The sequence below is a fragment of the Nerophis lumbriciformis genome, linkage group LG19 (genome assembly GCF_033978685.3).
Source record: "Nerophis lumbriciformis linkage group LG19, RoL_Nlum_v2.1, whole genome shotgun sequence".
Taxonomy (NCBI): domain Eukaryota; kingdom Metazoa; phylum Chordata; class Actinopteri; order Syngnathiformes; family Syngnathidae; genus Nerophis; species Nerophis lumbriciformis.
Genome location: NC_084566.2, coordinates 41,648,217 through 41,665,835, shown reverse-complemented (window position 1 = coordinate 41,665,835; position 17,619 = coordinate 41,648,217). Strand labels below are relative to the sequence as shown.

The following is a 17,619-nucleotide window of genomic DNA, read 5'->3' as shown; positions in this document are numbered from 1 at the left end:
TCATTTTCATACTTTTCAGTTGGCCAACATTTCTAAAAATCCCTTTTTTGTATTAGCCTTAAGTAATATTCTAATTTTGTGACACACGGAATTTTGGATTTTCATTTGTTGCCACTTCAAATCATCAAAATTAAATGAAATAAACATTTTAATGCATCAGTCTGTGTGCAATGAATAAATATAATGTACAAGTTACACCTTTTGAATGCAATTACTGAAATAAATCAAGTTTTTCAAAATATTCTAATTTACTGGCTTTTACCTGTATGATTGTCAAGTGATTCCTCTCGCTTGGCTGCTCTCTTGGCAAGCAGACATTGAATCGAATCGAATATAATGCCTCTCCACCGTCAAAGCACTCATTGCCACCATCATGATGTAGTGTCATGTATGGTTCAGAATTCCGCTCTAGGATACTTGCGCACCACTTGAACGTGGCTCAAAAGACAAACTAGCAATCCTCCCATTAGACCAGTGTTTTTCAACCAGTGTGCCGTGAGCTACAGTCTGGTGTGCCGTGGGAAATGATCTAATTTCACCTATTTGGGTTAAAAATCTTTTTTGCAAACCAGTAATTATAATCCGCAAATAATGTGCCGTTGTTGAGTGTCTGTTTTGTCTGGGGATCGGCAGACTTACCACGTTATACTCTTCCATATCAGTAGGTGGCAGCAGGTAGCTAATTGCATTGTAGATGTCGGAAACAGCGGGAGGCAGTGTGCAGGTAAAAAGGTGTCTAATGCTTAAACCAAAAATAAACAAAAGATGAGTGCCCCTAAGAAAAGGCATTGAAGCTTAGGGAAGGCTATGCAGAACGAAACTTAAACTGAACTGGCTACAACGTAAACAAAAACAGAATGCTGGACAACAGCAAAGACTTACTGTGGAGCAAAGACGGCGTCCACAAAGTACATCCGAATATGACATGACAATCAACAATGTCCCCACAAAGAACGATAAAAATACAACTGACATATTCTTGATTGCTAAAACAAAGCAGGTGTGGGGAATAGCGGTCAAGGAAGACATGAAACTGCTACAGGAAAATACCAAATGCCGTATTTTTCGGACTATAAGTCGCTTCGGAGTATAAGTCGCACCGGCCGAAAATGCATAATAAAGAAGGAAAAAAAACATGTATAAGTCGCACTGGAGTATAAGTCACATTTTTGGGGGAAATGTATTTGATAAAAGCCAACACCAAGAATAGACATTTGAAAGGCAATTTAAAATAAATCAAGAATAGTGAACAACAGGCTGAATAAGTGTACGTTATATGAGGCATAAATAACCAACTGGTATGTTAACGTAACATATTATGGTAAGAGTCATTCAAATAACTATAACATATAGAACATGCTATACGTTTACCAAACAATCTGTCACTCCTAATCGCTAAATCCCATGAAATCTTATACGTCTAGTCTCTTACGTCAATGAGATCAATAATATTATTTGATATTTTACTCTTATGTGTTAATAATTTCACACACAAGTCGCTCCTGAGTATAAGTCGCACCCCCGGCCAAACTATGAAAAAAAACTGCGACTTATAGTCCGAAAAATATGGTAAATAGAAAAAGCCATCAAAATAGGAGCGCAAGACAAGAAGTAAAACACTACACACAAGAAAACAGCAAACAAGTCCAAATAAGTCAGGGTGTGATGTGACAGGTGGTGACAGTACACCTACTTTGCTCTCAAATGCTTGGTTATGTTTTAAAGTCATATCCAACAATTGCGACAACGACCATTTATTGTCAATATCGGTGTCACGTTCAAACACAGGACATCTATTAAACAAGACAAAAAGGCAAAGAATCAAACAGAGACATAATTAAATTTTGACTCTATTGAGGAGAGAAGGCGTCAACCTGTAACCTCTTACAGTGTCTTAGCACGCTCTGACGAAGAAGGTTTTCGTCTCCTCTTTTAATTCAGATGTTCCATGTTCACGCACCAACATATGTCACAGCAGGAATGGGAGGTATTAAAAAGAGTCATTGTTTTCGGTCGCTTTGAAGTCCAAGAAGGGTATTTCTCGGGCTTGGGCTCTTCCTGGATCCAGCTGGGGCAGGTGTTGGAGGACAATGGATAACCCCTCCCGTCTCCTGTCCACAGCAACTTCAAGAGGGCAGCGGGTCATAAATAGCGTTGACCAAATAGTTGGAAGAGAGTTTGTGAATTACTTCAAAGAGAGTTCGTTTAACACTTCAAAGAGAGTTCCTCCGGGAGTTGAGCACATCCTGCCATCTGTCCGTGCTGAAATCACAGTGGCGCCTCACGAGCCTTCCTCCTCTTGTCAGGCCTCCAAAGACAGCATTCATAATACCACGTTTCTTTTTGTGATAACTTACAAACAATTATTCCAACAATTGGCTGCTGAGTTTCATTTTTTAATGATTTCTGCTTGTGGTGTGCCTCCGCATTTTTTCAATGAAAAAATTTTTCCTTGGCTCAAAAAAGGTTGAAAAACACTGCATTAGACCGCCGCCCTACTGGCAGAGCGTCACTGTCCCCACTAACTGAAGAGTCCTCTGAACAGATGCACTACTGCGTCACATCGTCGCTTTGGCACAGGGTGTCGTCAAAGAAAAGACAAGAACAATCAGTATGCCGAGAGCTCAACAGTAAGTCAAATCATGTCATTTGAATATTTCAATGAAAAGCCTCGATTATTTGCGAGCTTTGTCCAGTCTTGCCAGCTCACAGAGAATCTGAAGTATTGAGCACAATGCACGCGATGAATGGCGATTGATTGCATGACTGAAGCTTGAGCACAGCTTGTCCTGCTCAACTCTTATTCACCGACAGCCTTGTTCGTGTTGAGGGAATTGCCAGGGAGTTGGACGGCACTTCTGTCGGGATTGATAATTCCCATTTACACTCGTTTACGTTATGACTGACACATTGCTGCTCGTTAAAAGCAGAAGTGGGTGGGGCAAGGAGACCTAAGATATCCTTTGTACAGTAAGTAGGACAGCTCATTGTTGCTCCCTTAAAGAGGAACTGCACCTTTTTTGGAATTTTGCCTAACGTTCACAATCATTATGAGAGACAAGAACACGTCTTTTTTTTTTTTAGGATTTAAAAAATGATAAGCGCTTGGAAGATGCGGCTAATGGGAGTCATCGTTGTAGCCTTCAAAGCCCTCTAAAACATCTTCAAAACCCTCCAACATTTTGTATCCACGCAAGTCTATATATAATGTAGTAACAGACACGTTCATAACAATATGTAATATGTACAATATACACACTGCAAGTATATATATATATATATATATATATATATATATATATATATATATATATATATATATATATATATATATATATATAGAAGCCCAGACTTCCCTCTCCCCAGCCACTTCGTCCAGCTCCTCCCGGGGGATCTCGAGGCGTTCCCAAGCCAGCTGGGAGACATAGTCCCCGTGGCCTCCTACCGATCGGACGTGCCCGAAACACCTCCCTCGGGAGTCGTTCGAGTGGCATCCTGACCAGATGCCTGAACCACCTCATCTGGCTCCTCTCGATGTGGAGGAGCAGCGGCTTTACTCTGAGCTCCTCCCGGATGACAGAGCTTCTCACCCTATCTCTAAGGGAGAGACCCGCCACCCGGCGGAGGAAACTCATTTGGGCCGCTTGTACCCGTGATCTTGTCCTTTCGGTCATAACCCAAAGCTCATGACCATAGGTGAGGATGGGAACGTAGATCGACCGGTAAATTGAGAGCTTTGCCTTCCGGCTCAGCTCCTTCTTCACCACAACGGATCGATACAGCGTCCGCATTACTGAAGACACCTGTCGATCTCACCATCCACTCTTCCCTCACTCGTGAACAAGACTCTGAGGTACTTGAACTCCTCCACTTGGGGCAGGGTCTCCTCCCCAACCCGGAGATGGCACTCCACCCTTTTCCGGGCGAGAACCATGGACTCGGACTTGGAGGTGCTGATTCCCATCCCAGTCGCTTCACACTCGGCTGCGAACCGATCCAGTGAGAGCTGAAGATCCTGGCCAGATGAAGCCATCAGGACCACATCATCTGCAAAAAGCAGAGACCTAATCCTGCAGCCACCAAACCAGATCCCCTCAACGCCTTGACTGCGCCTAGAAATTCTGTCCATAAAAGTTATGAACAGAATGGGTGACAAAGGGCAGCCTTGGCGGAGTCCAACCCTCACTGGAAACGTGTCCGACTTACTGCCGGCAATACGGACCAAGCTCTGACACTGATCATACAGGGAGCAAACCGCCGCAATCAGACAGTCCGATACCCCATACTCTCTGAGCACTCCCCACAGGACTTCCCGGGGTACACGGTCGAATGCCTTCTCCAAGTCCACAAAGCACACGTAGACTGGTTGAGCAAACTCCCATGCACCCTCAAGGACCCTGCCGAAAGTATAGAGCTGGTCCACAGTTCCACGACCAGGACGAAAACCACACTGTTCCTCCTGAATCTGAGGTTCGACTATCCGGCGTAGCCTCCTCTCCAGTACACCTGAATAGACCTTACCAGGAAGGCTGAGGAGTGTGATCCCACGATAGTTGGAACTCACCCTCCGGTATCCATGTTAGAATGTGAAAAAAAAAGTGTTATCTTCTTGTCTTTCATAAGGATTGTGAACGATAGACAAAAGTGCAGTTCCCCTTTAACAAATGAAAACTAGTTGTTATTTTAAACAAGTTTATTCCAAGGGAGATGGGATTTGCTGTTTCTCCCAAAAGGCCTCATTAGTTGGTGATTGTGCTGGCGGGACGAGCAGCCTTGCCATCTGCAAGTCCTTGAACAGGCACACAATGGCAGTGTGGTGGTGGTACAATTTTCATTCTGCTGCGGTCTTATTGTGTGTTTGCTCGGCAGAAGGGCTATCATTAGAGTTCCTTATGTCCGTCTGCTCCAACCACTTTTATTCAGCATCACCCCAGAAACACTACTGCTATCTTAATAGTGAATTCTGTCAATGACATACAGGTAAAAGCCAGTAAATTAGAATATTTTGAAAAACTTGATTTATTTCAGTAATTGCATTCAAAAGGTGTAACTTGTACATTATATTTATTCATTGCACACAGACTGATGCATTCAAATGTTTATTTCATTTAATTTTGATGATTTGAAGTGGCAACAAATGAAAATCCAAAATTCCGTGTGTCACAAAATTAGAATATTACTTAAGGCTAATACAAAAAAGGGATTTTTAGAAATGTTGGCCAACTGAAAAGTATGAAAATGAAAAATATGAGCATGTACAATACTCAATACTTGGTTGGAGCTCCTTTTGCCTCAATTACTGCGTTAATGCGGCGTGGCATGGAGTCGATGAGTTTCTGGCACTGCTCAGGTGTTATGAGAGCCCAGGTTGCTCTAATAGTGGCCTTCAACTCTTCTGCGTTTTTGGGTCTGGCATTCTGCATCTTCCTTTTCACAATACCCCACAGATTTTCTATGGGGCTAAGGTCAGGGGAGTTGGCGGGCCAATTTAGAACAGAAATACCATGGTCCGTAAACCAGGCACGGGTAGATTTTGCGCTGTGTGCAGGCGCCAAGTCCTGTTGGAACTTGAAATCTCCATCTCCATAGAGCAGGTCAGCAGCAGGAAGCATGAAGTGCTCTAAAACTTGCTGGTAGACGGCTGCGTTGACCCTGGATCTCAGGAAACAGAGTGGACCGACACCAGCAGATGACATGGCACCCCAAACCATCACTGATGGTGGAAACTTTACACTAGACTTCAGGCAACGTGGATCCTGTGCCTCTCCTGTCTTCCTCCAGACTCTGGGACCTCGATTTCCAAAGGAAATGCAAAATTTGCATGGTTGGGTGATGGTTTGGGGTGCCATGTCATCTGCTGGTGTCGGTCCACTCTGTTTCCTGAGATCCAGGGTCAACGCAGCCGTCTACCAGCAAGTTTTAGAGCACTTCATGCTTCCTGCTGCTGACCTGCTCTATGGAGATGGAGATTTCAAGTTCCAACAGGACTTGGCGCCTGCACACAGCGCAAAATCTACCCGTGCCTGGTTTACGGACCATGGTATTTCTGTTCTAAATTGGCCCGCCAACTCCCCTGACCTTAGCCCCATAGAAAATCTGTGGGGTATTGTGAAAAGGAAGATGCAGAATGCCAGACCCAAAAACGCAGAAGAGTTGAAGGCCACTATCAGAGCAACCTGGGCTCTCATAACACCTGAGCAGTGCCAGAAACTCATCGACTCCATGCCACGCCGCATTAACGCAGTAATTGAGGCAAAAGGAGCTCCAACCAAGTATTGAGTATTGTGCATGCTCATATTTTTCATTTTCATACTTTTCAGTTGGCCAACATTTCTAAAAATCCCTTTTTTGTATTAGCCTTAAGTAAAATTCTAATTTTGTGACACACGGAATTTTGGATTTTCATTTGTTGCCACTTCAAATCATGAAAATTAAATGAAATAAACATTTGAATGCATCAGTCTGTGTGCAATGAATAAATATAATGTACAAGTTACACCTTTTGAATGCAATTACTGAAATAAATCAAGTTTTTCAAAATATTCTAATTTACTGGCTTTTACCTGTATACTTAATGTTTTACTAGGATTTCACCAAACATGCAGAATTGCAGAGGTGCTCATTGCCAACACTTGTTTTCTTCCCCCGCTAGAATGTCCTGGAGAAGTCATCAGAGAGGGAAACTCGCCAGGAGTACGCTCTGGCTATGATTCAATGCAAAGTGCTGAAGCAGCTGGAGAACCTCGAGCAGCAGAAGTACGACGACGAGGATATCACGGAGGACATAAAGTTCCTGCTGGAGAAGCTGGGAGAAAGCGTGCAGGATCTCAGGTGCCTCTCAAATACGTCTTTGTTTATGGACATGTGCAGCAGGTAACACTTAAATATGTCAACTTTTTTCTCTTTCTTTAGCTCGTTTGACGAGTACAGCTCTGAGCTCAAGTCGGGCCGCCTGGAATGGAGCCCCGTGCACAAGTCTGAGAAGTTCTGGCGGGAGAACGCTGTCCGCCTTAATGAGAAAAACTATGAGCTCCTCAAGTAAGAAGAAGCAGACTCTCTTAATCTATCTTTATTACAGTAGAAGAAAGTACACTTTGGTTTAGTCGCTATTGGAACACCATATTACAAAAGTCTTTGTCGTTTTGACACTGCTTTTGTGACAATATACCACTAAAATGTCACTCGGTAGAGCTGTTTGTGTGTTCCAAGACTACTACCTGCTTCATAAAGGTGATTCCTAGGTGACACATTTATCCAGATCCTCACCAAGATTCAATGGTTTCTTCCTTGGCCCATAGGAGGAAAGTCTTGGTTAGTACATCTTTTGCGTAATCCTGCACTTTTAGTGCTATACTATATCAAAATGACTGAAAAAAAGATAGTGTTTCATAAAGTTTAATGTATATGTAATTGTACACTTAATACCTGGGGATACCAGTTTAGTTTGTTCTGGAACGCAGCTTGTACCTATGAACTTCAATTGAATTGGTGCTTGCGCCACTCACCCACCCCCCCGAAATCACAATTGAATCATTTTAACATGTTACATGCCTTTAAAAAAAAAAAAAAAAATAACTTTTAGATAATAAAAACTGCATAAAAACAATACAATAGAATGTAGTACACAGGCCTCGAATTTTAACTTTTCAAGGTCAAGGCAAGTGATGCCTTAAAGGAGGGCACCAAGGCAAACAATATTTTCTTTTAAGCCAGGGGTTCCAAAGCATGCTTGCATACATTATATATATATATATATATATATATATATATATATATATATATATATATATATATATATATATATATATATATATATTGTTGCGTTTTGGACCAGTTGTTCCTCCCAGGGAATTCAAGTCACAATTCGCTCCCAAGCTCTTTACGACACTTTAAAGCTGAGTTGAAAAACCACCAGAGACAGAATAGGTATTTTGTTGTATATTCTCAAAGCTTTGCCAATATACATCTTGAGACCAGTCTAACACTAGAACATTCTATTGCGCCTCCCAAAATGGTCTGTCTTCCCGATCCCACCACCCTCTCTCTCGTCCCATCTCTGTAGACAAAACAAATGCTAGTCAAAACACATTCCAAAGAACTCCAGGTTAACACACACAGTATACTTGCTGACAGAGCATCAAGAGAAGAAATGGAAAACACGAGCTGTTTTCAAATATGACTAAGAAATGAAAGAAGTACAACTTAAATTCGGATATATGTAAATATCTGCCTCCGACAATATATATATATATATATACCGTATTTTCCGCACTATTAGCCGCACCTAAAAACCACAAATTTACTCAAAAGCTGACAGTGCGGCTTTTAACCCGGTGCGCTTTATATATGGATTAATATTACGATTCATTTTCATAAAGTTTCGATCTCGCAACTTCGGTAAACAGCCGCCATCTTTTTTCCCGGTAGAACAGGAAGCGCTTCTTCTTCTACGCAAGCAACCGCCAAGGTAAGCACCCGCCCCCATAGAACAGGAAGCGCTTCTTCTTCTACTGTAAGCAACCACCCGCCCGCGTAGAAGAAGAAAAAGCGCGCGGATATCACCGTACGTTTCATTTCCTTTGTGTGTTTACATCTGTAAAGACCACAAAATGGCTCCTACTAAGCGTCAGGGATCCGGTTCATGAAAAGACGCAATCTCTCCATCCGCACACGGATTACCGGTACTATTTCACAGCAACTGATATTCCTGTGAACCGCACTGGATACAACGGGAGCACGTACGGTGAATATTCGCACCACAGGGAATGAGAAGTCATCCTTCACTGTGGTTCTAGCTTGCCATGCTAATGGACAGAAAATCCCATGGTGATATTCAAAAGGAAGACCTTGCCAAAAGAGACCTTTCCAGCCGGCGTCATCATAAAAGCTAACTCGAAGGGATGGATGAAGAAAAGATGAGCGAGTGGTTAAGGTAAGTTTAAGTTTACGCGAAGAGGCCGGGTGGCTTTTTTCACGCAGCTCTGTCCATGTTGATATACGTATGTTTGTGATTGCACATTTGCGTACATTTTGGGAGTGAACAGAGTTGTTAGAACGCTGGTTTTTAATATATTATTAAAGTTTGACTGACCTATCTGACTGTTTTTTTGACATTCCTTTAGCGCAGTTAGATGCGGCTTACAACACGGGGCGGCTTATAGGTGGACAAAGTTTTGAAATATGCCGTTCATTGAAGGCGCGGCTTTTAACCCAGGGCGCCTTATGGTGCGGAAAATACGGTATATATATACAACTGTTTTTTTAATTCATTATTAATATAAACTTGTCAGCTTTTTGTCATTTCATGATGCCTTTATCTCTATTTTTACATTTTGATAGAGGAAGTTATTTATTTATTTTTTGTATTTTTCTTTTTTAAGTTATGTACATGTACATGACAGATCCATTAAGAGTTTGAGCAGAAATATGTCATATAGGAATTAACTATACACAATAAAACATTAATAAAATGCTTTGTCACAGTTAGGGTTGCAAAGGGGTGGAAAGTTTCCGGTGAATTTCCGCAAAGTTTCCGGAAATTTACCACGGGAAGTTAAGCTCGGGGAGTTTGGAAATATTGACAATTTTTTGATTATTTAAAGTTGGACACCGTCCATTGGAATTAATGGGAATATATGGGAATTAATGGGGAATTACAATAATGATATATTATTAGGCACTTGTCTGTATGCTGCTGCATCTTTGTGGCATTTTTGACGTAGCTCTTTGCACAGTATTTGCAAATGTACACCGCCTTTCCGCCTACATTGGTTGGGGTGAAATGTCTCCACACATCATACGTGGAATTATTCTGTTTGTATTTATTTATTCTTGTAAAAGACTAATGCAATGCCACACACAGATATAAATAGTCAGCTAAACAATTGGAGTAGTCTTTAAAAATATTTTTCTGATGGACAAAATGAATAGAAATAGGCTAGATGAATACATGAACAGTCAATCAGCATGCTAAATCAAACTATAAGCTACATTCTTGTATGACAACAGAATGGCTAGCAGAACAGAAGGCAAAGGAAACTACACCTTTTCATTTAGTATTTGCTTTACAGATCACAAAAAAGGTAGATTCGGATCGCTAACGTTGTTAGCATAAATGAATGGGATTTAACATAGAGAAAATTAGCATCACGGCTATATTTACCCCAGTAATATCATCAAAACTTACCTGACTGGATGAAGTCCTTGGGCTCAAATACTAGTGTGGCCTCAATAGCCCTGCTGTAGTGCTGGGAATTATCTGTGCATGTGATGGAAGAATGCACTGCACATGTGATGGAGGAATGCACAGTGCAGGGTTGAAATTGAACTGAATTTGCATTAAATCAGGTTGTTTTAGCTAGGCTCTGGATGCTGTGGGGCTGTCTTGGTTGACAAGACTCTGCAGTATCGCGTGGACATCGGGGGCGGTAACCTCTGGATTGGCAGACCGGGGTGGTGGTTCCTCTCTTTAAGAAGGGGAACCGGAGGGTGTATTCCAACTATCGTGGCATCACACTCCTCAACCTTCCTGGTATGGTTTATTCAGGTGTACTGGAGAGGAGGCTACGCCGGATAGTCGAACCTCGGATTCAAGAGGAACAGTGTGGTTTTTGTCCTGGTCGTGGAACTGTGGACCAGCTCTATACTCTCGGCAGGGTCCTTGAGGGTGCATGGGAGTTTGCCCAACCAGCCTACATGTGCTTTGTGGACTTGGAGAAGGCATTGGACCGTGTCCCTCGGGAGGTCCTGTGGGGAGTGCTCAGAGAGTATGGGGTATCGGACTGTCTGATTGTGGCGGTCCGCTCCCTGTACGATCAGTGCCAGAGCTTGGTCCGCATTGCCGGCAGTAGGTCGGACACGTTTCCAGTGAGGGTTGGACTCCGCCAAGGCTGCCCTTTGTCACCGATTCTGTTCATAACTTTTATGGACAGAATTTCTAGGCGCAGTCAGGGCGTTGAGGGGATCCGGTTCGGTGGCTGCATGATTAGGTCTCTGCTTTTTGCGGATGATGTGGTCCTGATGGCTTCATCTGGCCAGGATCTTCAGCTCTCGCTGGATCGGTTCGCAGCCGAGTGTGAAGCGACTGGGATGAGAATCAGCACCTCCAAGTCCGAGTCCATGGTTCTCGCCCGGAAAAGGGTGGAGTGCCATCTCCGGGTTGGGGAGGAGACCCTGCCCCAAGTGGAGGAGTTCAAGTACCTAGGAGTCTTGTTCACGAGTGGGGGAAGAGTGGATCGTGAGATCGACAGGCGGATCGGTGCGGCATCTTCAGTAATGCGGACGCTGTATCGATCCGTTGTGGTGAAGAAGGAGCTGAGCCGGAAGGCAAAGCTCTCGATTTACCGGTCGATCTACGTTCCCATCCTCACCTATGGTCATGAGCTTTGGGTTATGACCGAAAGGACAAGATCACGGGTACAAGCGGCCGAAATGAGTTTCCTCCGCCGGGTGGCGGGGCTCTCCCTTAGAGATAGGGTGAGAAGCTCTGTCATCCGGGGGGAGCTCAAAGTAAAGCCGCTGCTCCTCCACATGGAGAGGAGCCAGATGAGGTGGTTCGGGCATCTGGTCAGGATGCCACCCGAACGCCTCCCTAGGGAGGTGTTTAGGGCACGTCCAACCGGTAGGAGGCCACGGGGAAGACCCAGGACACGTTGGGAAGACTATGTCTCCCGGCTGGCCTGGGAACGCCTCGGGATCCCCCGGGAAGAGCTGGACGAAGTGGCTGAGGAGAGGAAAGTCTGGGCTTCCCTTTTTAGGCTGCTGCCCCCGCGACCTGACCTCGGTTAAGCGGAAGAAGATGGATGGATGGACGGATGGATATTTTAGCTAGTAATCATGCTGCAAGATCTAGCATGTTGCATTCAATGTTTATTCCCATTCATTTCCCGTTAATTCCCATGGAAAGTTTCCAACTTTGAATTTTGCAACCCTAATCAATATATGTCTGATCTTTATTGTTATAATCGCTTTTGACCTCAAGAGATGTTTGACACATGCTAAAAATGTAGGAAATCTCCCCTTTCAGGATCCTAACCAGGCTCCTGGAGGTGTCCGACGATCCTCAAGTCATAGCGGTGGCCTCTCACGACGTGGGCGAGTACGTGCGGCACTACCCGCGTGGCAAACGGTAAAACCACCAGCATTACTCCCCGTCTTGAACCAACAACATGTCCTCATGTCATTTCTATTTTGCCTTATCAGGGTGATTGAGCAGCTGGGTGGGAAGCAGCTGGTGATGAATCACATGCACCACGAGGACCAGCTGGTGCGCTACAACGCCCTGCTGGCCGTGCAGAAGCTCATGGTCCACAACTGGTAGGAACACCTTGACGTTTGCCGCGTTTCTGTCTTCCTTCTACAAACCCCGTTTCCATATGAGTTGGGAAATTGTGTTAGATGTAAATATAAACGGAATACAATGATTTGCAAATCCTTTTCAACCCATATTCAGTTGAATATGCTACAAAGACAACATATTTGATGTTCAATCTCATAAACTATATATTTTTTTTGCAAATAATAATTAACTTATAATTTCATGGCTGCAACACGTGCCAAAGTAGTTGGGAAAGGGCATGTTCACCACTGTGTTACATGGCCTTTCCTTTTAACAACACTCAGTAAACGTTTGGGAACTGAGGAGACACATTTTTGAAGCTTCTCAGGTGGAATTCTTTCCCATTCTTGCTTGATGTACAGCTTAAGTTGTTCAACAGTCCGGGGGTCTCCGTCGTGCTATTTTAGGCTTCATAATGCGCCACACATTTTCAATGGGAGACAGGTCTGGACTACAGGCAGGCCAGTCTAGTACCTGCACTCTTTTACTATGAAGCCACGTTGATGTAACACGTGGCTTGGCATTGTCTTGCTGAAATAAGCAGGGGCGTCCATGGCAACATGTGTTGCACCAAAACCTGTATGTACCTTTCAGCATTAATGGCGCCTTCACAGATGTGTAAGTTACCCATGTCTTGGGCACTAATACACCCCCATACCATCACCGATGCTGGCTTTTCAACTTTGCGCCTATAACAATCCGGATGGTTCTTTTCCTCTTTGGTCCGGAGGACACGACGTCCACAGTTTCCAAAAACAATTTGAAATGTGGACTCGTCAGACCACAGAACACTTTTTTCACTTTGTATCAGTCCATCTTAGATGAGCTCAGGCCCAGCGAAGCCGACGGCGTTTCTGGGTGTTGTTGATAAACGGTTTTCGCCTTGCATAGGAGAGTTTTAACTTGCATTTACAGATGTAGCGACCAACTGTAGTTTTTGACAGTGGGTTTCTGAAGTGTTACTGAGCCCATGTGGTGATATCCTTTACACACTGATGTCGCTTGTTGATGCAGTACAACCTGAGGGATCGAAGGTCACGGGCTTAGCTGCTTACGTGCAGTGATTTCTCCAGATTCTCTGAACCCTTTGATGATATTACGGACCGTAGATGGTGAAATCCTTAAATTCCTTGCAATAGCTGGTTGAGAAAGGTTTTTCTTAAACTGTTCAACAATTTGCTCACGCATTTGTTGACAAAGTGGTGACCCTCGCCCCATCCTTGTTTGTGAATGACTGAGCATTTCATGGAATCTACTTTTATACCCAATCATGGCACCCACCTGTTCCCAATTAGCCTGCACACCTGTGGAATGTTCCAAATAAGTGTTTGTTGAGCATTCCTCAACTTTATCAGTATTTATTGCCACCTTTCCCGACTTCTTTGTCACGTGTTGCTGGCATCAAATTCTAAAGTTAATGATTATTTGCAAAAAAAATAATGTTTATCAGTTTGAACATCAAATATGTTGTCTTTGTAGCATATTCAACTGAATATGGGTTGAAAATAATTTACAAATCATTGTATTCCGTTTATATTTACATCTAACACAATTTCCCAACTCATAAGGAAACGGGGTTTGTAGTTACATCACTGCTGCAGTTGTAAGTAACCCACAAACAGCGGAAGTCTGCGGAATTAAATTGAGCACACAATTCACGACAGCTTTCATGCGGCCCTGAAAGTATCTTTTAGTCAACAAATAATTGAAAGCATCTGTAAGGCCTTTAATGGCCACTTGGACCTTTTTAATATTCATGCACTCTAAAATGCAGACCACTGTCAAAGAATATAGTGCTTATTCACAGAATACAACAAGTGAAAATAGCTGTCTGTTTAACCAGACCTCTGCTCAGCCAGTATTTGTTTTGTGCCACTCAAATAGTCCATAAACCTACCGTGTTTATTTTCCGCTCTATTTTACTACCGTGTTCTAAGACCCTCTGAGCTCCCCGGGCAACAAGATTGTAATGTTTCCTCATCTCACTGAAACAACAAGCACAAGTGTTTGCCTGAATACATGTTGCAGCTTTTAAGAGCCGTCAGCCTGAAACCAGAGCAGCTCATGAAGAAAATGCAGGATTTAATTGCATTCATTTCGATATTTGTGGTGGTTTTGTCTCATTTCCAAGAAGAGTACCGTATTTTTCGGAGTATATGTCGCACCGGCTGAAATTGCATAATAAAGAAGGAAAAAAACATATATAAGTCGCACTGGAGTATAAGTCGCATTTTTTGGGGGAAATGTATTTGATAAAAGCCAACAGCAAGAATAGACATTTGAAAGGCAATTTAAAATTAAAGCTGCAAGCAGCATTGGTCGGGCCCGCGTATTTGGCAGGTGCTAGTCCTAAGTGTCCCAATACTTTTGTCTACTTTTAGTCTGAAGTGTCCCAAGACTTTTGTCTTGTGTACCTACCTTGTCTGCATTGTGTGGGCACGTTGGTGCTTCCTGCTTTTAAGCAGCCATCTTAAAAAAACAGCAGCGCAGCAGCATCAGCGCAGCGGTTTTTTGAAGGCTCATAAAATCAAAACCGGAGCAGTTAGAAAAAAAGCGCTTCTGTCGTTGTAATCACAAGGGTTCAATCTGTCTCCTGTGTTAGTTTGAAGCCGAAATGACAAACGCGCTCAGAGGAGATAGTCTTTGAAGGAAGGTGACCGGTTTTTACAAAAAATTTGTTTTGAAGAGGGAATAGCAAACTTCCTGTTGATTTTTGCTGGGGGTTGTCAATATATGAAATGTAGGTCTAAGTGTTTCATGTCTCTCCGACCTTCCCAGTGGGAGTTACAGGCAGTTTTGTAATTTTTTTCTTCCGAGGAGCAGTTTTTTTTGCGTTTTATTAAAAAATTGCAGTAGAGCGCAATTTTGAGTTTTGGGGTTAGGTTTTTTTTTTAGATCGCAATGTTTGCTAGTCCTGATGTGTGCGTTCAGTTTGGTGAGTTTTGAAGCATGTTAAGGGGGTCAAATTACAGCTCAAAGAGACAAAAGTGACTGTTTTTAGTACTTTTTTGTCTTGAAGGGGGAATTGCCAACTTCCTGTTGATTTTTGCCCGAGAATATACCATTATGAAATCTAGGTCTAAGTCAGACCTACATAAAGGTTTTTGTTTCATGTCTCTCCGACCTTCCTAGTGGGAGTTACAGGCAGTCTAGTTTTTTTTTTTTCGTAGGGGGCGCTAGAGCGCAATTTTGAGTTTTGAGGTTTGTTTTTTTGATAAAAAGTTTTGCCGTATATTACTGATGTGTGTGTAAAATTTGGTGAGTTTTGAAGTATGTTAAGGGGGTCAAATTACAGCGCAAAGTTGCGGAAGAATAATAATAATGAAATGTAGGTCTAAGTGAGACCTACATAGAGGTTTTTGTTTCATTTCTTTCCGACTTTCCCAGTGGGAGTTACAGGCAGTATTGTCATTTTTTTCTTCCGAGGAGCAGTTTTTTCTGCGTTTTATTAAAAAATTGCGGTAGAGCACAATTTTGAGATTTGGGGTTCGGTTTTTTCATTAGATCGCAATTTTAGCCAGTCCTGATGTGTGTGTTCAGTTTGGTGAGTTTTGAAGCATGTTAAGGGGGTCAAATTACAGCTCAAAGAGGCAAAAGTGACTGTTTTTAGTACTTTTTTGTCTTGAAGGGGGAATTGCCAACTTCCTGTTGATTTTTGCCCGAGAATATACCATTATGAAATCTAGGTCTAAGTCAGACCTACATAAAGGTTTTTGTTTCATGTCTCTCCGACCTTCCTAGTGGGAGTTACAGGCAGTCTAGTTTTTTTTTTTTCGTAGGGGGCGCTAGAGCGCAATTTTGAGTTTTGAGGTTTGTTTTTTTGATAAAAAGTTTTGCCGTATATTACTGATGTGTGTGTAAAATTTGGTGAGTTTTGAAGTATGTTAAGGGGGTCAAATTACAGCGCAAAGTTGCGGAAGAATAATAATAATGAAATGTAGGTCTAAGTGAGACCTACATAGAGGTTTTTGTTTCATTTCTTTCCGACTTTTCCAGTGGGAGTTACAGGCAGTATTGTCATTTTTTTCTTCCGAGGAGCAGTTTTTTCTGCGTTTTATTAAAAAATTGCGGTAGAGCACAATTTTGAGATTTGGGGTTCGGTTTTTTCATTAGATCGCAATTTTAGCCAGTCCTGATGTGTGGGTTCAGTTTGGTGAGTTTTGAAGCATGTTAAGGGGGTCAAATTACAGCTCAAAGAGACAAAAGTGAATGTTTTTAGTACTTTTTTGTCTTGAAGGGGGAATTGCCAACTTCCTGTTGATTTTTGCCTGAGAATATACTATTATGAAATCTAGGTCTAAGTCACACCTACATAAAGGTTTTTGTTTCATGTCTCTCCGACCTTCCTAATGGGAGTTACAGGCAGTCTAGTTTTTTTTTTTCGTAGGGGGCGCTAGAGCGCAATTTTGAGTTTTGAGGTTTGGTTTTTTTGATAAAAAGTTTTGCCGTATATTACTGATGTGTGTGTAAAATTTGGTGAGTTTTGAAGTATGTTAAGGGGGTCAAATTACAGCGCAAAGTTGCGAAAGAATAATAATAATTAAAGCTGCAAGCAGCGATGGACGGGACCGACTTTGACGGCACATAAAATCCAAACCGAAGCAGTAATTAAAACTCTTTCGTCAACTTTTAATCAGAAGGGTTCAATCTCTCTCCTGTGCTAGTTTGAAGCCGACACGACAAACGCGCTCAGAGGAGATAATGTTTGAAAAAAGGTGACCGGTTTTTACAAAACTTTTGTTTTGAAGGGGGAATTGCAAACTTCCTGTTGATTTTTGCTGGGGGTTGTCAATATATGAAATGTAGGTCTGAGTGTGACCTACATAGAGGTTTTTGTTTCATGTCTCTAAGACATTCCTACTGGGAGTTACAGGCAGTTTTGTCTGAGTTTTCTTCCTTGGAGCAGTTGTGTCTGTGTTTTCTTCCTAGGGGGCGCTACAGCGCAATTTTGAGTTTTGGGGTTGGGTTTTTTTATTAGATCGCAATTTTTGCCAGTCCTGATGTGTGTGTCCAGTTTGGTGAGTTTTGAACCATGTTAAGGGGGTAAAATTACAGCTCAAAGAGGCAAAAGTGACTTTTTTTAGTAAACTTTTGTTCTGAAGGGGGAATTGCCAACTTCCTCTTGATTTTTGCTGAAGGATGTCAATGTATGAAATCTAGGTCTAAGTCAGACCTACATAGAGGTTTTTGTTTCATATCTCTACGACATTCATACAAACAGTTTTGTCTGTGTTTTTTCCTAGGGGGCGCTAGAGCGATATTTAGAGTTTTGGGGTTTGTTT

The 17,619-nt window shown here is 42.5% G+C and overlaps 1 protein-coding gene across 2 annotated transcripts in view; it reads left to right on the top strand.

Annotated features, from left to right (window-relative positions):
* The window catches only part of atp6v1h (ATPase H+ transporting V1 subunit H), a 64,042-nt gene that overhangs the window by 39,387 nt on the left and 7,036 nt on the right, over window positions 1–17,619 (top strand). For both annotated transcript variants that reach the window (XM_061978756.1, XM_061978755.1), the window contains 4 exons: window positions 6,653–6,831; window positions 6,913–7,038; window positions 12,026–12,127; window positions 12,202–12,315. In XM_061978756.1, the coding sequence (XP_061834740.1) occupies window positions 6,653–6,831; window positions 6,913–7,038; window positions 12,026–12,127; window positions 12,202–12,315 (521 nt within the window). The remainder of the gene's footprint in view (window positions 1–6,652; window positions 6,832–6,912; window positions 7,039–12,025; window positions 12,128–12,201; window positions 12,316–17,619) is intronic.